We start from the raw sequence: 27,566 nt of genomic DNA, 5'->3' as shown, positions 1-27,566 counted from the left end.
ACTCAGTTTTGTTGACGTAAAATTGCGCGGGAATGCGTTCAGTGTAGCCACCAATCTAAGAAATATCTAGTTTTCACTCAACCTATATTTTTAATAATAGCAACACTAGTATTATTAACCAATCAAATCAAGGACCTACGAGATTGAATCGTTGCGTGTAATTGCAAATAGCTAGCGACAACGGCATAGATAATATACGTAAATAGATTCGAAAGAGGCTAACAAAAGTATTCCCACTAAAACAGCACCATCTATGGTAAAGGCTTTGAAATAAAATTAAAAAGCCCACCAAATTTGAATTTATTTTCATATTCAGGCATGGGAAACGAAATAAATAAAAGGCAATTATATAAATTACACACATTTATTTATAAAATTTAAAATCAATAAGTATAGTAACAGTTATCAAGTAAAATATTAACATTCATGAAATTAAATATTATAAACATTATTATTGAGTAAGTAGTTTGTTTAACTGATACGAGTATTAAAAAAATAAATGGAAACATTATTAAACTATGTTTCGCTCTCATGTAGGAAAGCCTACCCATCAGATTTCATAGACAACCACGGCATAATATAATAATCATTTACGATGAATAAAATTTAATCCTTCTTGGAACATCATTTAAATATTTATATTATATTTTGCCTTTGTAACTAAGGATCTATGCGGCACATTAATAAGGACATGATTTCACTATATATTATAACAACAACACGATAGATATTTTTCTGTAGTTGTCTATGAAATTTGACAGGTAGGCTTTCCTACATGAGAGCCGTTTGTTTTATATTATAATAAATTATAACTGATCACTGAAAACACTACAATTATTTTAATCACTATTGCTCGCCTGTCTTCTTGCATCTTCTAACGTCAAGTCCGCTGTCAGCCGAGCCATGTCTAGTTGGATGTGATGGGAGACTGCATCGATGGCTGTTCCATATTTACTATAAAAGTAAAAGTAAAAAACAAATAATAAATCACTCCGAAATAATATTAATTATCGTAATTATTGAAAGAAGTAAAATGAAGACACACGCAAAATGCACGTAAAAAAAATTTATCCATCAGTATTAGATTTTTAAAAAATGTACAAATGATACTAATTCTAAATAAACATGATATAGGCTTCTTCATTTACTTTTTTTTGGGCGTTCCGTAGCACTTGGCTGTGCGAGAGCCAATGTCGCTCCTGCGCCTCAGGTGGACGATGTAAAACCGGACTCGCTTGAGAATCCATTGATGCATATGTAGCACGCAGCCGAGCCATGTCCAGTTGGATGTGATGGGAGGCTGCAACGGCCACCGTTCCAACATGTTAACTATAAAAATAAATGAACAAATAATAACTCACTCCGTAATATGTCAATTATCGCAAATATTCAATGAAGAAAAAAGTGATAGATGCAAAACGCAACTACAAAACAACTGAGAACAAACATTATCCATCATTATTGATTTAAAAAAAATGTGCAAATGATACTAATTCTAAATAAACATTACGATATAGGCTTCTTCACTTATCTTTTTGTTTTGGGCGTTCCGTAGCATTTGGCTGAGCCAGGGCCAATGTCGCTCCTGCGCCTCGAGTGGACGATGTAAAACCGGACTCGCTTGAGAATCCATTGATGCATATGTAGCACGCAGCCGAGCCATGTCCAGTTGGATGTGATGGGAGGCTGCAACAGCCACCGTTCCAACATGTTAACTATAAAAATAAATGAACAAATAATAACTCACTCCGTAATATGTCAATTATCGCAAATATTCAATGAAGAAAAAAGTGATAGATGCAAAACGCAACTACAAAACAACTGAGAACAAACATTATCCATCATTATTGATTTTAAAAAAATGTGCAAATGATACTAATTCTAAATAAACATTACGATATAGGCTTCTTCACTTATCTTTTTGTTTTGGGCGTTCCGTAGCATTTGGCTGAGCCAGGGCCAATGTCGCTCCTGCGCCTCGAGTGGACGATGTAAAACCGGACTCGCTTGAGAATCCATTGATGCATATGTAGCACGCAGCCGAGCCATGTCCAGTTGGATGTGATGGGAGGCTGCAACGGCCACCGTTCCAACATGTTAACTATAAAAATAAATGAACAAATAATAACTCACTCCGTAATATGTCAATTATCGCAAATATTCAATGAAGAAAAAAGTGATAGATGCAAAATGCAACTACAAAACAACTGAGAACAAACATTATCCATCATTATTGATTTAAAAAAAATGTGCAAATGATACTAATTCTAAATAAACATTACGATATAGGCTTCTTCACTTATCTTTTTGTTTTGGGCGTTCCGTAGCATTTGGCTGAGCCAGGGCCAATGTCGCTCCTGCGCCTCGAGTGGACGATGTAAAACCGGACTCGCTTGAGAATCCATTGATGCATATGTAGCACGCAGCCGAGCCATGTCCAGTTGGATGTGATGGGAGGCTGCAACAGCCACCGTTCCAACATGTTAACTATAAAAATAAATGAACAAATAATAACTCACTCCGTAATATGTCAATTATCGCAAATATTCAATGAAGAAAAAAGTGATAGATGCAAAATGCAACTACAAAACAACTGAGAACAAACATTATCCATCATTATTGATTTAAAAAAAATGTACAAATGATACTAATTCTAAATAAACATTACGATATAGGCTTCTTCACTTATCTTTTTGTTTTAGTTGGGCCAATGTCGCTCCTCCGTCTCGGATCTGACGAATCATGGTCCGCTGCCATATCTCCTCATTACTCTCAAAAAATGTTTAAAAAAATGCAGCCTCAATGGTTTGACATTGACATCTCAATTTAAATAAATATATGATTTTATTTTATATAATGGTTGACAATAATAATTACATTTTAATTTTACCTTGTAAAAGAGATAGAATAACTGTCATGAGGTGTCAATGTCAGTGCACTGCGAATGTTGTTAAATCCCCCAAAATAAAGTGAATAACCAGAGCATAAAAATTAGAAAAACGCAATATGTAACTTAAATCACAACTGTAGTAAACAACTGGAGTAAAATTAAGAATTATTTACCAGTACATAGGTACTAGTGTAAAATCTGTACAAATAATTTTATTGTTAAACAAATATTATCGCACAGGCCTTCTTCGCTTACTATTATATTTTTGACCAGCTGCTAAATAAACTTTATTTCTCCCCGAATAATTTAATTTGCCATTTAGAATTTTATTTGCAGTATTACAGAAAGCATGTATTTGTAAAGAAAGCATACATTTTATGAATCTATCCTTAATCTCTTCTTTATGGAGAGGGCACGAAAAAACGGTGAAATCAATTTTCTGAAGAATTTTGGTTCTTAATTTTGCCTGAATATTATGCGTAGAAGCATTTTCTGATAAATAATTTCTAATTAATTTTCCAGTTGAATTGAAGCAGTCAAGCATATTGTCAGAGGCATATTTTAATTTTCTATCCTTTCCGAATTCTCGCATAGCTACGTTAGCGTGCTTGCTGGTAGGCTCGGTGTTCATGTCGCGTTTACAATGCGTACAAGAGTTTGAAATTTTACGAATAACATAACCAGCAGTGTACATTTTACCATTCGTAGAGGTTAAATTATCTTCCAAATAATCCTCTGAAACTACGCCTGAAATGCTTTCATCAAGGTTTTGTGGGGTTTCATCGGTTTGTTTTAAAAATCCTAATAAATTCTCAAAAAGACCATCAGCATCGTCTTTCTCACAATTATTTCTGATGGAATATCTAGACATTAAATTGTTAATCAAAAGGCTTTTAAAGGATCCTGAAAATTGACATGGTGTGGGATTGACATTACGAAAATTGTGGCTTCTTATACTGCCAAAGAAATTTTCCAGCGAATCCTGGTTGAAATTACGAAAAGCTACATACTCAAATCCCACATCATGCAATATATCCAATATTTTAATGCAACCAGCCAAAGTTTTTTCCCAATTCAGAAGTGATGGCACCTTTGGTACTGGATTTTTATGTTGGTCTACAAATTGCATCTGTCTAATTTTTACTATACTATCAAACCAGAATTGTCGGTGGAATGACTCCTTTCGGTGTAATGACTCCTTTGAAGCGCAAACCCTTTTCGTTTTCCAATACGGATGTGGTTTCAGTGAGGTTCCATTCACAGAGTCAAAAACTTCATCCCAAAACAATAGCATTTTGCCGGTGTATTCAGCTTCCCTTGGGATGATTTGTCCGTTTGGCATCACTACCCCTGGAATCGAAATAAAAAGATATTCAGTATCTTCTGAAAATAGTATCTACTCGCCTAGCTAATTCGGTGTACTTCCATGTATACTTTATAATTTGGAAATTACTCTTATATGTAATTAAATAAATTTGAATGACTTTGCAGCAGGGTTAATTAAGGTGGAAATATTTAATTAATCCATGATGGCATAACTGATAACTTTAAAATTATAAATGCTTTTTTAATTTATTTTAATATACTGTTATAAAAATAATCAGATTTTGAGTTAAATGTTATTGAATTAGTTACATAATATATAAAACCAAGTTACCTTGTGTGGCACAGAACACCAGGTGACTGCCAAATTTCTGGCTTAGCACTTGGGCACAAGTCGACACCTTCATCTTATTCATTTTCGATGCAAAAATATGTGTCTCATTTATTTTGGGAATGAGCCTCAAATTGCCGACGTTCGCCTGATCTATCTTATACAGATCAATAATATGTTTCCACGATGCGTACCTAATTGTCTTGCCATCGAAATACATAAGGTCTTTTGTCATCAAGTTATTTCTCATCCCTTTCAATAAATGAGGCACATCAAGGAGGGCGACAATCTCTTGTCCTTTGATAATTTCTATTGTGATACCTGAGAATAAAACGAATAAGTGAAAAGCATATAATAATATGTAAAATATTAGAATTAATTTGACATATACACAGGTAATAAATACATACGTTCATATCCGGTATCGGCTCTTTGTCTCTCTGTATTGACACGTAGACTTTTCAAAGCAGCAATGTTCGTCGCGCTTTGATCGCATACTGTTGCGATTATCTTTATACCTGTAAAATATATAATACAGGTATAATACACATGTTCTAACTGAAAATACATATTCTACTTCAAAATAGAATTTTGTGCAAAAGCTCTTTCAAAATCCATAGAAATCATTTATTTTGGAATGCGTTTCTTTCAATTAGAATACGTGCAATAATAAAATATATAATATTTCTTCATATAATGCAGTGGCGAGGGGCGGAAGTAGACTGTTAACATCCAACATAAATAGTGCCAACTAAACTTGTTATTCATACTTATTTGATTTCATTGAATTAAGAATTAATTTGTTCAATAAAAATAAATACATATGATTAACAAAGTTTAGTGTGCTCTATTAATGTCGGATCTTAACAGCCTACCTCCACCCTTCGTCACTGATATTATTTCTATAATTATATTATGAACAATGCATACCTGTGGAGACTACTGCCTTATAAACCTCTTTAATGCAACGAACTAATTGAGCAGACTTAGTTGCAGATTCACAATAATAATACGCTATTGGCTGCTTTTTATTACCAGCCACACTTCGTATCATGAAGACAAGGACATGATCTGCAATTTTTTTAGAACGCAGATGCCCAAAATCTTCAAAACCTTCGATAAAGTCACTTTTTTTTATTATAATCTAAGTGCGGTTGTAAACTCATTTCATCCCACATGAGTGTATAATATTTTTCATGGTCAGTAAAACCACTAACTATTGATTTTAATTGAGAAATAATGACGCCAGAGATACCGGTGGAGATAGGAACAGATGATAATAATGTTTGCAAAGTTCGGATAGATGGTAATGTAAAAAGTTTTGACAGAAATTTATATCCTCTTCCACTTTGCTTAAGTAAAGTGAGGGCTAAGACTTTATCTCTTTCGGTAAAGCGTCGCCCTTTAGGTTTTAAATTACATGATTTTAATTGGAGTTTGAAAAAGTCTCGCTGTATTTTTGACAGGCCTTTGGTGGCTTGAACGAAGGTTAGTGAATCTGCAAATTTTTCTGCCCCCTTTATCCTATGCTTGAAGTTCGTCTTATTTCTTCGTCGGATGTATTTTTCCAAATGCAAACACTTGCGGCGATACATTCGAGCCTTGGGTGTCAAGGCCGTCAGATTCATAGGAAAATTTTCAGGTGTACGATCTGCAAGACACATTATACGGCATTTGAAATATTTTGACAATATGATTATAATTTAATGTATGGATATCCAAACGTGTTATTTAGGTACATGCACCCATTATGTTATAATATATAAGTAAATGTAAAATGCATAAGGTGGATTGGAGTTTCAAATAATATGAGATTAATCTAATTTTCAATAAAAATAGATGTTTAAATCACTCACCTTTGATAAAAGCAGGTATTGCTACTGGACTGCAAGGGCTCACAAGATCAATATTAGGCGATGATTCAGAGGGAATCGCAAGATCAATAATACGCGATGATCCAGAGGGAATCGCAAGATCAATATTAGACGATGATCCAGAGGGAATCGCAAGATCAATATTAGACGATGATCCAGAGGGAATCGCAAGATCAATAATAGGCGATTCAGAGGGAATCACACTACAATAATTATCAGAAATACCGCGTGCTTCAAAGTTTAATACTATTCTATGAGTGGAAGGATCATTTTCTTCCGTCAGATTTATGTTTGAATCACTATCTGATAATGGGGTTGTCAAGTTTTGAGATGGACACACACCCATTTTTAGCTTCTTTCCACAGTAGTCTGTCGGGAGAAAATGATTTCTGCACACTCCCACGTTGTCAGGTGATTTTAACAGTTTAATTGTACTATTGCCGATTAAATTGATCCATTGCCGTCGTTGGTAGTCTGCCTTTGGTAATGCGTGACAGATCACTCCCTTAATTTTGCAATCTGGTACCCAGCAATGACGAGGCATCTTGAAATTCTGGAATGATCTGCAATCAATCTGGAATATCACATAGGTAATAATTGTTTGGAAGTATCAATTTCATCGAATACTATTGTATGACATAGGTACCGAAAGATTAAAATGCTTAACTTGCATTGTCAAATTTTTGAAAATGTTCGGTTTAGTACGAAACGTTATAATATTCCATTGATTACGAAAACCCCTCAATTGCATCAAATAATATGCATTGTGTTACTGCTCGAGTAGTTAATTCATATTGAAATAACTGGCATAGCACTATTTTTATCAGTATTCAAAGTAAGATCAAATTATGTTTCTCATGGGATGGTATATTATTTTACACTAATATATCAAACAGTTGTCTTGTACAACAAAATTAACAGAAGTAATAGACAATACATACCAATGTTATAATATTATTCTGGTAGACAAGTACAATAAAATATAATTAATAATAAAATGCGTAACGTTGTAATTTCAATTTTTCAAAGCAAAATAAATGGCAGTTGGCAATTGGAAATGTCAAACGTTACTGAATAATTTGAAATAATTTGCTAGTTCGGATAAACTTCACCCTGATCGATGATTGGCTAACCTTGGTTCAACACCATAGATAAGAATAAAATATCTTGTTTATTAACCAAAAATAATTATTATTCAGCCATCTGGCGAAAAGCCGACCAAACACAAAAAAAACACGTGACCGAAATTTGATTGTATGGAACTTTCATCCCCCTGGACAACGGTTGGCGTTGATCGTTGGATCGGGTTGGGTCTGTGCGTCTGCCAATGGAATATGGCCTTAATAGAACAAAATTCCCAATTCTTGTCGTTCTGTAGACGTTTCATTTCAGTTTTTACCAACGATCCATTAAATATGAATTAGTCATGAACACTTAAAGGAAATTTGGCCAGAATGTTCATGTCAGATACCTGCATAAAAATAAATGTCATGTTAAGATATTATACGTAGGTAATGAATATGAATGTATCAGAAACAACATAGATTTTATTACCAATTTCACATTTACAGAAAAAATTCTGCGCTCATTTTTGAAAGTCTCCAAGTATGATGGGTATATTCGCACATGGGTGCAGTTAATGCACCCAATGATTTTGGAGAAACCTGCCCTTTCTTGAAGTCTGATATTAAAAAATATTTTTACCGACACAAAATAATATTCCCGTTAAATCCTTATTGAGTAGGTAATTTACTTGTTGTGTCTATGCGCGGTTACTCTAGTTACATGACATGTACATTGTAAAATTGTATAAATTGATCAGAGGGTATCAACACAACACTTAAAATAATGCATATCTTTGGGTTCGGTCCAGCTGTCAGCGCTGTATGGCGACTGTATGTAAGTATTACTAAGCACTGCTATTATAGCATCGGACACGTTTCCTATGCATCTGCTTACTGATGATGCCTGGCTCATTGCGCAGAAGACTTGGCCTACCCGTTTTTGGTACGCTCCCTCTGCGTAAAAACGCAAAATAGTCAAAAATTACAATTCAAATAAAGGAGAAATGTTATTTCAATATCATATTACCTTCAAATCCTGTTAACCATTCATGGTAAATGCTTATTTATATGTGCAGTTATGAAACTGAGTAAATCTATCTTACCCATGAGCCATGGCAATCTTGCGCTGTCATAAAGTAAGGTTATATTAAATGTCGATGTAATTTATCGCACGCCATCTCATTATATCTTCAGCGTGTAATAAGCATTCAGAAGACGTGTACATTTTGTCAACACACAACTGTCACTTTGACATTCGTATATGTATTTAGTCTATGGCTGCATCCAATGCTGCCACCTTGTTTCAGATAATTAAAATACACTTTACGCGAAGTGGGTAAAAGTTGTAGCAATTCTGAAAGCGCTATAGTGTACGTGTATTTTTCATATTTAATTCATAAAAAGTATAGAATAATTGGCGTAAAATATTAATATTATTTACAATTTTAAATCTGGCGCGTAAATAAAATTATTTAGTCTATGGCTGCGTCGCTGACGCTTTGGTGTGGGGCCAAACGCGAAATTCGCATCAAATCCAAGCGGTAGCGACAGCGATAGCGAGGGCGTTGCGAATTCGCTGCGAATATTCGCTTTGGTTTGGGGGAGGCTTTCGGCATTACTCATCAGTTCATCCACCGCCATCTTTAGATTAATAAAGCCTGAGCATAACTTATTGCACAAGCAACGAGTGGTCCACTGCCATACTATTTATTGATAACGTACTTGCAAGCAGAGTTTGGTATTCTATAATGAGTGAAGAGTATTAATAAGTTATTAGTTATTGTCGTTTAGAATCGACTGTCACATTGACAAACTTAACGTCCTAGTGTATTATGATATTATTACACACAGAAGAAGTTTACTAACTTAGATGGTCACTTCCAATTATTAATAACACATAACCACTAAATCAGATGAACTCCAAGGTCTCCAAGATACGTTTAAATAATGTAAAACTAAGAATACTCCGACAAATGAACATGACAGACGCGTCACTATGAGCACTCTATAGACAATGACAGGTCATCCATAGACAACGGGAGGGGCGAAAAGTAGGGCCAGTCGTGTAATGTATCAGCTCTCTTCTTCAGTGGGCAATGGTTCATCCTATTTTTTGACAGTTTATTAGATTGTAGTATATGAACAGTGTGTGTATGAGAAAGAAACAAGGTCGCGAATAACTGATTCAAATTTGAAGAATTATTCTCTGCTCTTCTCAGTAACAAATTTACCACCAAACATTGAAAGACTAGCGAAATCCAAGCCCTTTATAATGGGGTTTGGGTTGAGGAAGGCTTTGCATAATATATACAATTCAGGTGATTGTTTTAGTATACAGAAAAAAACACGGAGGTTGGTATTTTACATCCCCACGAGAGATTAGGTATAATATTGTTAACTCAAAAACAAGAATAACGTATTATAAGAAGCTGTCAAATAACTATACTATACATTTAAGGAATACTTATTACTTGGTAAGCAGACACTGTTGCGCACGCAGAGCCTCCAGCATGAGACTTTTAATCCCGTACAGAAGAATCTGTGCCAAAACCTTCCCGGGAACGCTGAGGAGATAGTCGAGTGAATTCCCCCTTTTGTGCAAATTAACCACGGAACCATCCCTCCAATCGCCTCTGGGGCACTGTTCCTCCTCCCACATCTCGCGCAGAGCGTAACAAGGACGGCAATATGGCGCTCAGCCCGTAGAGCAGAAATTCTGCATGGATGTTGTTTTCTCCAGGAGCATTTCGGCGCTTCAGTATCTTGATTGCCTTTTCAACTTCAGCAATTGTCGGAGGGTCTTCGCAGAACCCCGATGGAGTTGTGATTCCGAGGGTGGTGATCTTCGATGGAATGTTGAAAGGATGCAATGGATGCCCCATTTCTCTTGAGCTATTGCAGGTTCAGTGACGGTTACTCCGTTGCGTAAGGCAGTGACCACTGGACGTTTCCTACCGCAAATCGCTCTGGTTATGTGGAAGAGAGCACTTGAAGCACGGGCTCAAAGGTTTCGTCGCCGTGGACAGTCTTCTCTTACCCTGCAGTGGTGCTACAAAAGTAGACCAAGGGAAGTGGCGCCAACTTGTGCTTACCCTATTCCTTAATGTTGGGCGAGAGTGAAAGAAGAAGAATGTAAGCCGACAAGGCATCAGATATTCGATTCGTTTACCCATTGGTCACTTTCACTCACTGTAATCCAGGGCTTGAAATGAATCGGAGTGCACCGGAGCCCTGCTCTGCTGTAATCATTAGTTCACAGGACATAATATTACACTCCAATATTATCATTATTTATTGATTGATCTGTTAAATAATATTTAATATTAAGTACTTACGACAAATTAAACTAGAACAATTTATTTTCATACAATTGACATAATTGTAACCAGCTTCGATTCATGCATCGTATAAATTAACATCGATTTGTGAATGAAAAGAAGTTTCCTCAACTTTCACACTGACAGACTGGGGTGTTGAGGACCACGGGCTCGGCGATGCTTGAGACCTACACGGGCTGGGCGGCAATGCATGCGAGTCAATCATATCCCATGTGTCCAGTAACACCTGTTGAATTTTTCTCTTCGCTTGTCGTAAAATTCGATCATTGCTCGCGTGTTGGATTCCACGCAATTCAGACACAATGAATTTTCCAAAAGTGTCTATTTCACTTTGACGTAACTGTTCAGTTGTCGCATTATTTTTTATAATGCTCGACATTTCCGTGATAGTGTTTGATGCTTGAACCAGCAATGCATTGTAAGGTCCTAATTTGGATCTTTTGTTTTTTGTAGTCTGCAATGTGTCTTTATTTTTTCTGATGCCGGAAGGTGTTGGCACATCACTGAGGTCTTCGCTGTTATCTGCCATTGAATTCTGAAACAAGCCAAACGAGACATTGATAAATTACTAGCTGTCCCAGGCGGGCACACAGGGGGGATTTCGGGTCCAAACCTCCACCATAAATGGAAAGAAATACAAATTAGTTAATGGAATATTACTAGTTTTTCTTTGTCACGACGAGGATTTGTCTGTCCGACAGTCTTCTGTACGGATTATCCCATTCCTCTTGGCATTCTACGAACTCACACGTTAATGCAACTATCTGGGAATTCAATGATTGGTTTAATATATTCATGGCCCCCACATACTTAAGCGGGCTCCAAGGCCAGGATGTTTGGCGCCCAGGTTAAAGACAACGTGATGTTACAGTAGTGTTACTAAAATGGTATTCCTCGGTAAAATTAAAGATATTCTGTGTATTTTTGACGAATTTTGTATTTATAAAAAAAAATTATTTAAGTACTTAAATTATTGAGTTGTCAGCACTAAGCATTATATTGTGGAGCACTGATAGTGATAATTTTGTGGTAACCAAGTACAGGCCTACAAACTTATCTAAAGAATGGATGGGGTAGCCACAGTCGAAAACTACCCAATCAAGACTAGCAACTGGACAGAATCTGACATTTGAATGACGTTTTCAAAATGGCGTCCATATTATGATACCCTGAAGTTCCATTTTTGACTGTTAGATAAGTTTTGCATTATAACCCTTAGCCTTATTGGATAAATATCCACTTTTATTAGACAGGAAACAACACACTAGCTAAAAATAATTATAAAATAAAATTATATGCGTGAATTATCATTCAATTATATCAGGTCACATCAAATTGCATCACACATCTACATAATATAAATATTATTTCAGTTAAGTCTTAGGCAATCGATACCTCACCACGATACATTCTGTGTGCCTATTCTGTGTGCGCGCCTGTACAAACTTATATCATCGGATTAAACTTACTTGTTCTTCGATTGTCGATCCAGATACAATAAGAGAATTATTAAGTTCGTTGAAATTGGATTGGCATTCGTTGGCATCTGTTGATAATTCTAAAAATTGCAAGAGATTGAACCAGTAAATTGTGGGTTTGTATATTTCATCTCCTTCCATTGCACGTTTCATGCTGTTTGAAATCTGTAATGCAAAAACAAAAATTTGTAAGTACCTGTTTCATTTCTATAAACATGTTCTGTTGTATGAAATAATGTAGCTGTGATGTTAAATAAATGAATTATGATGTTTGTGATTATGTACCTTCATTTTTTCTGCCAAATATTGGCTTCTTAACCCGTTCATCTTTTTTTTGACAGAATCGACCGTACATTGTCCGCCTTTGATGGCTTCATTAATGACTGCGACGATACATTTGTAGGCTTCCAATCGTTTATTCCTATTTTTGTAATCAAGATGGCGAGTATTATATAGTAATTCATATTTTTTGTACTCTACAATCAATAGTTTAGTGGATAAAACACACCACGGAAACTTGCCGTCTTCCATGTTGAAACGAAATGTCAAAAATTAGTCTTTGATTCAAACACAATGTAGCCATGTGTACTGAAATTTCGGTATAATAATATTATAAGGTCATATTTTAGGTATTTTTTTTGAGACAGTGGCTATAATAAAACAATAGGTAGCACGCTTTGGTAGCCATTTATTTAATTTTATAACAAGTAATATTGTTGATTTTTGTAAAATGTCTGTCAATCAATTGGATACGCACCAAATTTTATTTTACAACCTAATATTATTGAAATGTCATATTTTAGGTGTTTTTAAAGATAATGGCTACATAAAACAATAAGTAGCACGCCTTGGTAGTCATTTAATTAACTTTATAACAAGTAAGAATACCTATTGTTGATTTTTATAATAATTGGATAGGTACCTACCTACCTATTGAAAATGTCATTTGGCAACACGACTAATCTTTAAAAAACGTGAAGAGAGATAAACGTTTTTATTATTCATGCTAGGTACCTACCTATTCCTTTATAAAATTTATAGTGTCAAAAAAATATATTCAGTTAGCTAGGTATAAGTTAATATTTTTGTTAACCTACCTAATTAACAAAGAAATATAGTGTATATTTATTTTTATCTGTGAACATTGGAAAATATTTTCATTTTACTGGTAATAATTAATAAAACTATACCCTCGTAGATACTTACTCTCTATGATTAGTGAGATTAGTCTATGATACTCTCCATTGGATTCAGTGTCATTCGGATTGCTTGTGTCTTGAATTCCTTGTAATTTTCACTACATTTACAGATACAATGGATATAAAAATCGAGCAAGCAGATTTCGAAATCGACATAGATGAACAGAAACCTATTTTTGACAAGGATTTCGAGTTTATAAAGCAGTCAGATAGTCCAGAAATGATCGACGATAGCTGTCAACGTCTCAGAGAAACTTACGTCAAAGATGGACATTCCAAGGTTTGTTCTGTTCATTATCATTTACAAATATCTGACAGTTGGCACATATTCCATTATACATTTTATTACAACGTTTTTATTAGCTCGTATTCTTGTTTGTCCGGTAGTTGTTTGTCCAGTACAAATCTTGCAATCGATTTTTAACTAACTTCTCGTCTAGATAGACATTTGAAACTTTTAGAATATATCAGAACACGATGCCAATGCATTCTTTTAATAGGTACTTTTAGCCTTCTTTAAGCAGAATTGAATTCATTTTTCATTCAGTTAATTCTGTTTTGTATGGAAAGTAATTTCAAAAAATCCGTAAAAAGTAAAAGACTATTATTGGTTGCTAAGGGGGTGGTCTTAGCAACTCAATTAATAATATATACTTGCGTTACCATGGACATCAAAATGAAATATCAAAATGACATTTCAGTATTCTATATTTGTTTGTTTTTTTATTTACTTTATATCAAGTACAAGTTAAGAGCATATTGAGCATAATAATTTAAAGAACAGAACATTTAAAAACGTTGTATATAAAAAGTTCTTTTTAACTTGTAATTATTATAATATGGACATTAAGTTTGTCAAACGCTTTTGGTGGACATAGGTATACATTAAATCAGAAAACACTGACCCGTTGCGGGTCTATCTATCCAAGGAAATACTTTTTCGAAGAACTTCTAAATGACACCAAAATCAAACAATCTTAAACGCCGGCTAATTATAATAATAAGTAGGTATACGATTAACTCTACAGGTAGGATTTAAGAACAGTAGACACCAGGTAGGTAGGTATTTCCTTTATATCTAGATTTGAATGAAATTTCCAGTAGGGACTATAATTTAATATTGTGTGTATTATCTACTATTTCAGGTTTTGTTTGAACCAAAAACTGAAATAAAAACAGAAGTGGATCCTCTCGAATTTCAGTCGACTGGGTCTTCGCTTCACGATGTTACCAGATCTTATTATATAGTCAATTACGTAGAATGCTCAGAGAAGGGTAAACCCGACATGCCCACAAATATGATACAGGTAATGTACCTAATCATTGGTTATGTCAGTATCAGGTGCGCACACAGAAACATGGTTTGGGGATGTCCATTTCGGAAAATTATCAATATAATTTTTTTTATTAATTTTTGAGTCAGGGAGGGGACGGGTTAACAAATCTAGCAAGAGCCACATTTACACCGCCTACTATTTATCACTTCTCCGTGTACGTTCATCATACCCATACTTCGAGTCTGGCGATAAACAATTTACATACATGTATGCCACGATGGCCGATAACGCCGTGGGTCCCAGGTTCGAATCCTGTGTCTGGCAAGTACACATATTGTTTTTCAATTTGTGTTTGAGTCAGGGTATGGACCTAATAGGTTGAGCAAGTGGCTGACATCCATGTACCGATGCGTCGTTTTGATATTATACCTGTGCACCATGTCGAGTGACATTAATTTGTGGTGTTTTATTCATATTAAATTGTCCCATTCGAGCAGTGTGCGGTGATAGATTAATTTTGTGAAAACCAATAGGTACCATCATATTGACATATTCGACGTGTTGCAGTTGAGTTTAGATATGGGACCAGGCTAATATTTATTTTGGTCATAATTTGTAAAATCCGTAGGTTTAAAAAACCTTTACAATTTAGTTGCGCAATACATTAAGAGCGTACATAAGTGAAACGGCAAATAATTTTCAACACTATGTAGGACGTAATTTCGGCCGCGTTGCCATTTGGAGAGCGATAGTCGACTTGGTAGCACGTAAATTTTTTTTGTGATGGCGTCGGAGGAATATATTTTTAAAACGTGTAAAGATGACTAAAAACCGTTCCACATGTACTTGAAAAATAAAACATGTCAATGAATACACTATTATTATTAGTAATATAATAATAAACATAACATTAAATGGACGCATGTTGGATATTTATGACAAATTATATTTCGTTCGGCTCGCGTCATTTGCACAATCCGCGCATCGCCTAGTCACGATCTTTTTAGACCATGCCTCAGCTGAGGTATAGCCTTAACTCTCTAGTTATTCTATTATTTCGATTCGCAAGAATTGAATAAAACAAGAAATCACAAGGTCTAATCACAATACCTCGAGTTATATATTAATATTGTTTGTTTTATTTTACAGAAAGTATATGCTAACGAAAAAGCGAAGACTTCAGTGGTAATAGTTCAAAGCCAAAGTTTGGACGAACCACAAGTTTCTGAAAAAAATACTCTAATTGATAAAGGGGTAAGAGATATTGTAGACAGTGGTATTAAACCTCCGAAATCAGATTTCATTTGTCTGCCGAACAGTGCGATTAAGAAATGTGTACAAACGACGAGGGATCCGAAACCTCACAAATGTAATGTTTGTAGCTTTGCGAGTAATCTGGCCAGCGTCCTGCAACTCCATATGCTCACGCATAGCGACGAGAAACCTTTCAGTTGTGATACTTGTGAGCACAAATCCAAAACAAAAGGCGATCTCAATAAACATAAACTGACGCATATTACAGACGTCAGTTACATATGCGATATATGCCAGCGAAAATGCAGCACAAGAGACGCGATCCGAAGCCATATAAAACGCCACGGCCTTAAAAACTCCATTGTGTGTGAATATTGTGGATTTACTTGTGGGGAAAAACGCGATTTCGTACGTCACATGGCAATACATACAAGAGTATATAAATATAAATGCAATGTATGTAGCTTTAAATCTATGCGCATAGCCACCTTGCGGACACACAAAGCTGTGCACTCGGATGAGAAAAAGTTATGTTGCACTATGTGTGATTATAAATGTAAATTCGCGCAGAATTTAAAGAGGCATATCATTATAAACCACGGCGAAGGTGCTTCTTTCGAGTGTAATGCGTGTTCTCAGAAATATATGACTCCCAGTGAGCTGCGAAATCACATACGGACACACACCGGGGAACAACCTTTCTTTTGTGACTTGTGTGATTTTAAAAGCAGTCGGGCGACCCAGTTGAAGTATCATAGGATGAAACACACAGGAGAAAAACCTTACGAGTGTAATGTATGTGACTATAAATGCAGGTATGGTAGCACTTTGATACATCACTTGAGGATTCACAGTAAGGTCACCCCATATGAATGTAAAGTGTGCGAAAAGAAGTTTAAGAGATCCGGGCACCTTAAAAGTCATATACACACGCATTTTAAGATGCCAAAGCGTGGCTCCGTCAACAAGTTGAGTACGTAACTGTTTTTCGTTTCAATTGCCAGTTGGATCACTTTACTTTTGAAAAGAGTTCTTACTATCTTATTACTCTTCGCATCCGTCCTGCGCATTCAATTCTGTCAATTTATCAATATTGAACCTGAGCCGTGTCACACACCTAAACTCGCCTCGACTGCAATAATACGTCGATGTGATTTTGTTGTTATTCACCTAATGCGACATTTTAATTTGAAAAAAAACAGCAAATTTCGCTCGAAATGGGCGCATGTGCAGAAGGACCTTTTTCATTAGTTTCGGCCTGCTGCGTGACGTCATTGTACCAGCATGGCCTAACCTATGCTATACGGTTGCTCCATTTTTCCCAATTTTAGTTTATGATTATCCTAGACGAAACGATTTACAGTTCGTTTCGTATTGACTTGAAAATAGACTAAAAATAATAACAGGATAAAAAGAACTTTTTGTATTCCACATTTTAAAATTTTCTGTTGAATCATATAAATTTGACAATTCTATGTATTAATAATTTAGGACAAATAAGGCAATTGTCAACAAATCATTTTTTTGGTATTTTGCAACAAACAAAATATAGAATACTGAAATGTCATTTTGATTTCCATAGTTACGCACGTATATATTAATAATTTAGTTGCTAGGACCACCTCCTTAGCAACCAATAATAATGGATTAGATTACGGATTTCTTCCGAAATAACTTTTCATACAAAACAGAATTAACTGAAAATGAATTCAATTCTACTTAAAGATGACTAAAAGTATTAAAAAATGCATTGGCATCGTGTTCTGATAAAGGTATTCTAAAAGTTTCAAATGTCTACTAGCTAGTCAAAAATCGATTGCAAGATTTTTACTGGATAAACAACCACCGGACAAACAAGAATACGTGCTAAGAAAAACGTGGTAAAATAACAGAGTCAATAGGTACCATCGAACCTAGGCATCGCTGTCACATTAAAATACTCGTACTATGTGAGGGTTTGCGATTTGGAGTACGCTGGTGATGGCACTTAATTCATTGGCAGATAATCAAGAAACAATTGATAGAGACTGCGTAACATTGTCTTTCGCGTTTCCCTGCAAATCGACGAGAAGAAAACCTACGCGACCAGATGATATTACATATTATTATATCATATCACTGATGATAGTTTCATCACAGGGAGGGTTTGGCATACCTATTATGAATAAGTGGTTTTTACTGGATTACGTAGTTTACCATATCTAAAATGTTTCATTATATAAAAAATATAATTAACTGATTTATAATATAATATAGGTAAGTATCTGAAATTTAAGAAGTAAGTTTGCAAATATTCAAGTAAAGCGGGTACCTACTTGATCCATGGCATCTCTACATTCACATTATTTTGATGTGTGTAGTTTTAATTTAGTTATATACAATTTATTGTACCTACCTATTGTTATAATTTTAATATAATAAAAAAGTTTAATACCTATGCTTCATTCAATGTTTTTCTGTTCATTCGTCAGATTTTAGTGTTCGATTATAAGATTTTCCTGTGTATTATTAAACAAAAATTTATTGCACAATCTATATATTATGACATAATATATTTTAATCTATACTTACAAGTTATAGACGAGTGCAATATATCTACTTTTTTATGTACATTTTACAATGTCAATAGTCCTTAATTGTTCATTCACTGGACGGCTTACCCTATATGTTTTACCAACTATCGAGGATTAGAGCAAGGGTTGGAAGCATTGCCCACTGAAGAAGGAAGCCAATACAATACACGACTGGTCCTACTTTTCGCCCCTCCCGTTGTCTGTGGATCACCTGATTGTCTATAGAGTGCTCATGGTGACGCGTCTGTCGTGTTCACTTGTCGGAGTAGGTATTCTTAGTTTCAGATTATTTTAACGTATCCTGGAGACCTTGGAGTTCATTTGATTTAGTGGTTATGTGTTATTAATAATTGGAAGTGACGATAAAAGTAAGTAAACTTCTTCTGTGTATAATAATATTATAATACACTAGGACGTTTGTCAATGTGACAGTCAAATCTAAACGACAATAACTAATAACTTATTTATACTCTTCAGTCACAGAATACCAAACTCTGCTTGCAAGTGCGTTTTCAATAAATAGTATGGCAGTGGACCACTCGTTGCTTGTTCAAAAAGTTATGCTCAGGCTTTAATAATCTAAAGATGGCGGTGGTTGGAAGACATTCACGAAGTTCATAATGAGGATCGGGTGACAGGAAGACTTTTAGTAACCTTAGGCACCGGAGGGAGTTTTTATGAAATAAATCAATGCTATTGAAGGCGACCAAGTTCCGTGTTAGGATGCATTGCTAAAGATCAATCAATAAATATTTTGTTCACTATTTGGAGGCGAAATGATTCGTTTAGGAGGAAACACTAGTCAAATCCCTGAAACTATAGGCCATATGGCACTTTCAGAAATACAAACCTCCACTTAACATGGGTCTGAAGATTACGATGATAAAGTAGTTGATTCCATAAAGAAATTTTTAATTCACCATGTAATCAATATCAAGGTAGGTATTTCAAGAGTCATAATATCATCATCAGCCGGGGTCAATCCACTGCTGGATGAAGGCCTCCCAAAGCTTCTTCCAACTCTCTCGGTCCTGTGTCGTTCGCTGCCACGTATTTCTGCCGAACTTTATCAGTTCGTCAATCCTGCGGCTTTTAGGGCGACTCTGTGGCCAGGGCTCGAATGGACCGGAGCTCACCGTAGCGCCGTTCCGGTTCGTGAAATCGGTTAAATTATTTCTCCGTCGTGGAAAAAATAATTTGACCGTCTGAGCGGCTATATTATAATAAAAAAATAGCATACTTATATTATTATTATTTAAAACACACTTATTTTTGTAAAATACTTACACATAAAAGTTGATATCTATGTAAATATCTTTAGGAAATTGTCGAGCGCTCTGGTTCGTAAACTTTTCCATTTCGAGCGCTGCCTGTGGCCGTTTCGTGCCCCTTGGGTACCATTGGATGGCGGCATTTGTCCAGCGGCCGTCTTTTCGGCGAGCAATGTGCCTCGCCCATCTACATTTCAGCTGTTTAGCAACGTATATTACATCGCGTACTCCTGTCTGCTTCCTAACCCATTCGTTTCTCTTACGGTCCTTTCGCGTGATGCCCAACATACACCTTTCCATGCCTCGCTGTGTGACTCTTAGCCTTTGGACATCTCTCGTGTTGAGGGTCCACGTCTCGCAGCCATACGTGAGCACGGGCAGCACCTATTTAAAATGAAATCCTATGGTGTAGGTAAATGTCTAAAATATAAATATGAACATCTCACGATCGGTACCTATATAAAATGTCAAAGAACATTAATTCTAACCCTCTAAATTTTTCTTAATCCTAAAAATATTATAATATTCTTTAGTAGGTAAAGCAATATGTCGACAAAATGACAGATACGGAATATAATAAACAATTAGGTAAGTAGGTACTGTAATTTATAGCTTAGGTCCTGTCTGGAATTTGACGTTTCATACCAAACCATTTCTGACGGTCAGAAATTGGTTTGATTTTCACTTGAACATTGAACCAAACGTCAAATCTCAAACTGTTTCCGGTTTCCTTTCTACGCATCCAATTTGTACGTATATTGTTTATGGTCAAAAAGTTGGAAACATCACTGGAAACTGGAACGCATCTATATGGCAACACTGACTCGTACAACTCGTAGGTACACCATTCGTTTGACAGTTATCATTGTTATGTTTTACGTATTACAAGCACAAAATGGATATAAAAATCGAGGAAGAAGAATACGAAATAGGCGTTGAAAGACAGCAGTCTCTTTTAGAAATGAACTTCGTGCTTATAAAGCAGTCGCAGATTCCAGAAACAAACGACAACGACTGTCACAGTTTGAAAGACACGGATGTTAGAAATGCAGTTTCAAATCGAGTATGTATTACATTTTTGACTTGTTAAATAATATAACCAATAATATGCAATAACGATTATGGCATAGGCATCACTAAATGCGATTTCCATCTACACAAATACGTATTTATCATACATATCATTATTACTAGCCATTGAAAACTTTGTTAACGTTTCTACAACCCAATAATTACAAGATAAAAAGAACTTTTTATTTACAACTTTTTTAAATTATCCGTTGAATTACTATGCTCAATATGCTCAAACTTGTACTTGATATAGAATACTGAAATGTCATTTTGACTTCATTTTGATTTCCATAGTAACGCACGTATATATTAATAATTTAGTTGCTAGGACCACCCCCTTAGCAACCAATAATAGTCTTTTACTTTTAAGGTTTTTCTAAAATAACTTTCTATATAAAACAGAATTAACTGAAAATTAACCCAATTCTGCTTAAAGATGGCTAAAAGTATTAAAAGAATGCATTGGCATCGTGTTCTGATATATTCTAAAAGTTTCAAATGTCTAACTAGTCGGTAAGTTAGTTAAAAATCAATTGCAAGATTTTTACTGGACAAACAACCACCGGACAAACAAAAATACGAGCTAATAAAAACGTTGTAAAAAATAATAATATAAGTAACACAATAAAACATCGGTTTCCTTGGTTACCAGACAAGTTTTGTTTATTACCTATTTTAAAAATGGCAGCCATCGATTAAATTGTTAGCATAAAATCTACCTAAGTACAATATATACATACATAATGATTATGGTAAATATGGGCATAATATGCTATGAATATACATAATTTTGAAAAAGATTTCTGAAAAATATATTATAACCAATAGAAAAAAATCTTTTTGAAAACAATAAGACACCCGGCAGGATCGAACCTGCATCTCGTGGGTTTACGCCCCAATCCGCGCATTCATAATAATATTATATTGCGTGTTATATTTATCGTTTTAGGTTTCGATTCTACCGAAAGTTGAAATAAAAACGGAACCGGACCCTCCCGAATGTCAGTCGACGAAGTATGCCGATCACGGTGATATCTACCCTTATTATTGTGAGGTCGAATATGAGGGATGCTCAAACACAAGCAGCATACCTCAGGTAATTGAGTGTGAACATTGGTTATATCGTTCTTTGTAGTCGCTGACTGAAATACATGTTCCTGTTACTTTCAAAACGTTAACCTCACCTGACACATAATAAAAGATGAGAGGTGTGAATCTCAAGTATCTCATAGTTTAAGTCAGATAGAATGTTAAGATCCACAACATATGTAGTTACTATGGCTCCCACGTCCTGAAGCGGGCCCCCAGGCCAGGATTTTTGGTTAAAAGCAGTCTTACGCACTACAGTAGCGTTTTCCAAATGGTGTTCGACGTCAAATAAAATTCAATGTATTTTTAGCGATTTTCTAACCCATCAAATTATGGAGGTATCAACATAAAACAACCAAAAATAGCATCGCGCAACCATATATTTTAAAATAGTAATATCCACAAAGTAAAATAGCGCTGCAGGCGACTTTTTTTACTATTAGAGAAAATTTATTATCTCATTTATCTGGTCGACCCACCACGCCGGGCCCCTAGGCTAGAGCCCTGTCAGCGCCCCTCCCTTGTGGGGGGCATGGTAGCCACACTCCCTCATTTCACATTATACGGTTTTGGCCGTACGGCAGAAAATCAAACGGTCAAAATCCGAATCGGGAACAAGTTCACTCTTTTTCTCACTATACGGTTTATGCATGGTTTTTTTCCGTCACGATCTTAGTTTGTGGTTGAGTGTTGTGCTGTTCGGTTAAAATCGTCTAATAATAATATTATGAAAGCGTGCGTTAGGTTACATAAGTAGCAATACACGGCTGCTATACTGCGCCGTTTCGGTTTTTAACCGTCGCCGTATAATGCGAGCAACCGAGCGAGATAGCATAATACACTTATGTCTAGCCGTGATTTACTCAACTGTCATTGCTCTCCCTTTCTCCCCATTACTAAATTTGGTATAGTAAAGGACATAAATGGTGACATGTTCGTTTTATAGTAATACTAGTGAGTTTTAGTTCCAGTTGAGTATGAGACTTATAAGTATTTACCCGTCTATCTGGTGTCGTCACGTCGGTTTTTCTCGATTTTTAGTGTTAAATTTATTGAAACTTTAAACTGAATTAAAATATTATGCGTGATTGTGTAAATCGATAGTAATTATATAAACAATTTGAATAAAATGGCATTTAAAAAGTCAAGTACGCCAAACGCTCTATATAATATCCCAAATATCAGTAAGTATTTTGGAACTAGTTTCGATACTAAGTATTTTTTATACTGGTAGTAAGTATACTTAGTCTTCGAAATCGACTAGTTTTCCCACCTCTACTCTGGTCTCTTTAAAAACTCGTTTTTTTATCTAGTTTTTATTTTGTTATTGTGATGAATTTATGTTAGTTTTTATTCACTAAATCAGGGTTTCCCAAACTATGTTCCGCCGAACCTGAATAGGTGTTCCGCGACCATGTGGAAAGGTTTTATACACTGCAACACATTGAAAGATCTTCTTCTTTGTGGAAGTAAATTAAGTTTAACTAAAATAATTAAAGAATCGACTTCATATTGAAAGGCGAGTGATGATCAATCTCCACTGATGTTTATGACGTCAAGTATCTAGATAGGTCATGGCTCCCACAAGGGGAGGCTGACAGGCCTCTAGCCTGGAAGCCTGGGATTACGGGGGGCCAGGCGTGAGAGATCGACCAGCCAAGTGAGATAAACACACATCACAAACATGATCTAATAGTGAAAAAATATCACGTAAAACATTTAATAATATGTGGTTTTGACATACTACAATATTTGATTATTGTTGATATTTGACATGTCCATAATTGTGTATATCAACATCGCTAAAAATACTATTAATTTTACTTCAAACGCCATTTGGAATATGCAACTGTAGATCGTCACATTGCCTTTAACCTAAGCGATAAGTAGGGGGGCCGCTTCGGGATGTGGGGGCCATGATCTAGGTACAGGCGGAAGACCATCTTTTTTTACACCGTGCGCCTGAAAAAGATGGGGTACCTATATTATTTTTAACTGACCGGCTGACAAGTCTTGTCAGTTTAACGACAGTTGCCAAAATTGGCAGAACGGTTAGCTGCGCTAATAAATAACCTACAAAATAAACCAAATGTTCCGTTAAAATTTCCGGGTTTACGAAGTGTTCCATTGCAGAAAAAGTTTGGGAAACCCTGCACTAAAATTATCTAATATTATATTAATTTGTATTTTAAAAGGAATCTTGGAAAGGACCTCACCGAGCAGCAGAAAATTGTACGACCGGCAACAGTACGCCGGCCCTTAAATCATCGCAGAAGCGAAATCAAATCGTCGGAGAAATAAAAATCGAAAGTCAAGAGATAAATATCGATGAACATAATATAAAACAAGAAGTGTTACTGCCCAGTCGTCCGAAAGAATTTCATGTGGAAATAGTCAATGCGTCATCTTCAAGTGTCGTAGAACCACGCGAATCCTGTTCCACCGAAGTCGAATCAATGAATGCCGTAAAATTACGATCGAAGTCTCGTATAGTAGGAAAACCGTTCCAATGTGATCTATGTCCTTATAAATGCAGAGTATTAAGTATTCTTACGAAACATAAGATTGTCCATACAGACAAAAAGCCGTTTAAATGCGATGTGTGCTCTTATTCTTGCAACACATCGAGCTCTCTTAGACGACATAAGACGACACATACGGGAGAGAAACCGTACAAATGCGATGTTTGTCCGTATAGTAGCAGTCATTCTCAGTATTTAAAAGATCATAAGATGATACATACAGGCGAAAAGCCGTATGAGTGCGATCTTTGTTCTTATAAATGCAAGCAATACAACCATTTAAAAACACATAAAATGATACATTCCAGCGAAAAACCGTTTAAATGTAAAATTTGCTCATACACATCTAAAACATTGAAACTGTTACAAGTGCACATGATGAATCATGCAGGTGAAAAGCCATATAAATGCGACCTTTGCTCTTATAAAAGCACACAAAAGATATGCATAAAAAAACATAAAATGACGCATACAGGCGAAAAGCTATTCAAATGTGACTTGTGTCCTTATAAATGCAATCAATCAAGTACGCTCGTGAAACATAAAATGACACATACGGGCGAAAAACCGCACGTGTGCGATATTTGTTCATATAAAACGACGCGCATGTGTCAACTTAAAACACATAAAATGACACATACTGGTGAAAAACCGTATAAATGTGACGTATGTCCATATACATCAACGACATATAGTTTATTGTAAGTGCACGCAATGAACCATACCGGTTTGAAACCGTATGAGTGTGATAATTGTAGTTTTAAATGTAAAACTTTTAACTTGCTCACTAAACATAAAAGAAAACATATTCATTTAAAAAACTTGCAAACATAATGTAAGCGCATTGAAATTATTATAAAAATAATGTTAAACACAGAGTGCTCTCATCTTTACTGCTGATTTGCTGACCCATATAGCAAATCAATCTTATCAATACCATTCATATTGAGCGAGTCGGCAGCTACGTCTATCTCGGATGAGACATATCTGTCACTTGATGGAGATTTCGTGCGTACCTTATCATACTAGTAGGTATATAGCGCACTTGGGCGTTAGAATAGCATCATGTTATGTACATGACATGACATGCGTGAAGTGTTTAACCATTTGTGCTACAAATGCTCACGTATACCTACGAAACGTGGTGAAAAATAGTAGTGCAACATGATATGGTGCATGTTGGGCATAATTCGTAACACCTACAAAAAAAACAAGGTATCTCGACCGGACAAGAGCTTGGAATGTGATAGAAAATGATAATGTTGCTCGGCGTGTGAACAACTGTTTGATACAAGTACAACCATAATAGCTTTAGCTTGATCGACAAACTCGCTAAGTTCGGCCGATGTACGTGGCAAAGAACTAGGCAACGATAATAGTGGAATGAGCTTGGGAAGATTTTCATTCAGCAGTGGATTGAATCCGGCAAATGACGATGACGTATAGAATTACCAAGCGTGCGTAAAATTAAGACAAAAATTCCAATTACCTCTATAAATAAAATTAGGTCATTTTAGATGTAGTGCAGGCCATGTAGCAAGAATGGACAGTACCCAGCTGCAGTGGAGAATCCTGGATACCAGATAGATCAGTCAGAGGTCAGTTGGCAGGCCCAGACTCCGATGATAGCAGGTATGGTGTGAACGGAATTCCATGAGCGGCCAGCGCAGATACCTAGAGGACACTGGCTTATGATAAGGGAAGATGGAGAAAGCTCTTGGACGACGTTAAGACATGGTCTGGGCACTTTACGATACTTAAAAGAGACATTTGTCGTCCTGCAGGTGCAAATCGCACTCCAAGTTAATCAATCCACGACAAAATACATATCCAAGACGTGCTTTCCTCCTGTTGCTTGAACCTCGTTTGTATTAGGCCTTTCAATATTCAGACTGGTCTTAAGACGGTCAATCCGATAGATTAAACCCTACCCAGGGCTCGCGATCTATGTGACTTCGGACATCGCAAGAATTAATGAGATAATCAAACAAGAAAAATATAACTTTTTAAATATAACCAAATATTTGTGCAGTACCTAAGTTATTAGAAAAATTTGACCCCATAATAATACAATAAAATGAATGGATTCATCTGCATCATGAGAGATGCAGTACAATTAGTGCAAAACAACATTATAAGGCGACTCAAAGCTGTCATGTGTTTATCTGTCTTGCAATTTACCGAAAGGTTAGATAAAAAAAGTAATGTAATAATAATGAAGGAATAACAAAATCGATGTACTTTTAAACACTAATGGATTTAAGTTTTGTACTATTCCAATAATTGAGTCGTTATTTGCGACGCGGGTTTTGCCTTTCGGCATCTTCAGGCACTGTGTACACTCAGCAAAAGGCAAATAAACACTTACAACGAATACTATTAAATAAAAAATCAATATAATAGAGTACCTATGTAAAAATTTCATTACCAACCTATCGAGTCAAGGGTCACAATAAAGAAATTATGAATAGTTGAAGTGTTTGTAATACCCCCCCTATATTATCATAAATAATAAATCTTCAAAACCTAATAAATCATTAGTGATTATAAACAATAAAAATACTACACTCAAGAGTGTCAAACGTCTATTCTGACTAATGACAGAGTTACCGACTAGACTGCGCTGGTTCGGCTTCATCAGCTTAAGATTGATCTTCACAGACAGCACGAAAATATTCGAATTTGACCGACATGTCTACCAACCTAAATTTTCGCCGTAGTACGAATTGGAGATAACCGCCGATAACTGTTTAATGTATGGAATGCCTTCCATATTAATTTGGACAATGAAAATAATGGAAAATGGATGGTTAGACCTGCTGCAAAGATACGTCAATAGTTTATTAAAAAGATGAGTTTCCGATTTTTTATTTGAAAGTTGAGATAATGTCAGACTTCGATTTGTTCCCATTTGGAGAATCTCCTCTGGGGATCTAGAGCGGCCGGAACCATTTCCGAGCTAAGTCATAGTAAAGGTCGATTACGAGAAAAAAAAATATCTGGCAACGCTGT

The 27,566-nt window shown here is 35.7% G+C and overlaps 1 protein-coding gene and 3 long non-coding RNA genes across 5 annotated transcripts; 1 reads left to right on the top strand and 3 right to left on the bottom strand.

The window, feature by feature from the left end:
* Positions 1-703: 703 nt before the first annotated feature.
* Positions 704-2,934, bottom strand: LOC147077574 (uncharacterized). The gene is made up of 2 exons (XR_015069487.1): positions 1,149-2,934; positions 704-954 (listed from the first exon to the last, which is right to left on the bottom strand). It is a non-coding gene; the product is annotated as an uncharacterized LOC147077574 (long non-coding RNA).
* Positions 2,935-5,739: 2,805 nt separating this feature from the next.
* On the bottom strand, positions 5,740-7,437 carry LOC147077573 (uncharacterized). Its single transcript, XR_015069488.1, has 3 exons — positions 7,360-7,437; positions 6,401-6,992; positions 5,740-6,195 (listed from the first exon to the last, which is right to left on the bottom strand). It is a non-coding gene; the product is annotated as an uncharacterized LOC147077573 (long non-coding RNA).
* A 2,400-nt stretch (positions 7,438-9,837) lies between these two features.
* LOC147077572 (uncharacterized) lies at positions 9,838-12,850 on the bottom strand. Of its 2 annotated transcripts, XM_085941528.1 has the most exons (4): positions 12,584-12,764; positions 12,290-12,463; positions 10,818-11,355; positions 10,608-10,721 (listed from the first exon to the last, which is right to left on the bottom strand). In XM_085941528.1, the coding sequence occupies exons 1-3, from the start codon at positions 12,623-12,625 to the stop codon at positions 10,879-10,881; spliced, it is 693 nt and encodes a 230-aa protein (XP_085797654.1). In that variant the 5' UTR covers positions 12,626-12,764; the 3' UTR covers positions 10,608-10,721; positions 10,818-10,878. The 2 variants fall into 2 exon arrangements, with proteins under 2 accessions (XP_085797653.1, XP_085797654.1); XM_085941527.1 differs by having other exon boundaries at positions 9,838-11,355; positions 12,584-12,850.
* Positions 12,851-20,682: 7,832 nt separating this feature from the next.
* LOC147077571 (uncharacterized) lies at positions 20,683-27,020 on the top strand. Its single transcript, XR_015069852.1, has 3 exons — positions 20,683-20,935; positions 21,893-22,039; positions 24,228-27,020. It is a non-coding gene; the product is annotated as an uncharacterized LOC147077571 (long non-coding RNA).
* The last annotated feature ends 546 nt before the right edge of the window (positions 27,021-27,566 follow it).

Source organism: Rhyacophila brunnea, unplaced genomic scaffold (genome assembly GCF_057557595.1).
Source record: "Rhyacophila brunnea isolate RB1 unplaced genomic scaffold, BYU_Rbru_1.0 scaffold_13, whole genome shotgun sequence".
Taxonomy (NCBI): domain Eukaryota; kingdom Metazoa; phylum Arthropoda; class Insecta; order Trichoptera; family Rhyacophilidae; genus Rhyacophila; species Rhyacophila brunnea.
The sequence above is the reverse complement of the archived record's forward strand: the minus strand, read 5'-3'. Positions and strand labels throughout refer to the sequence as shown.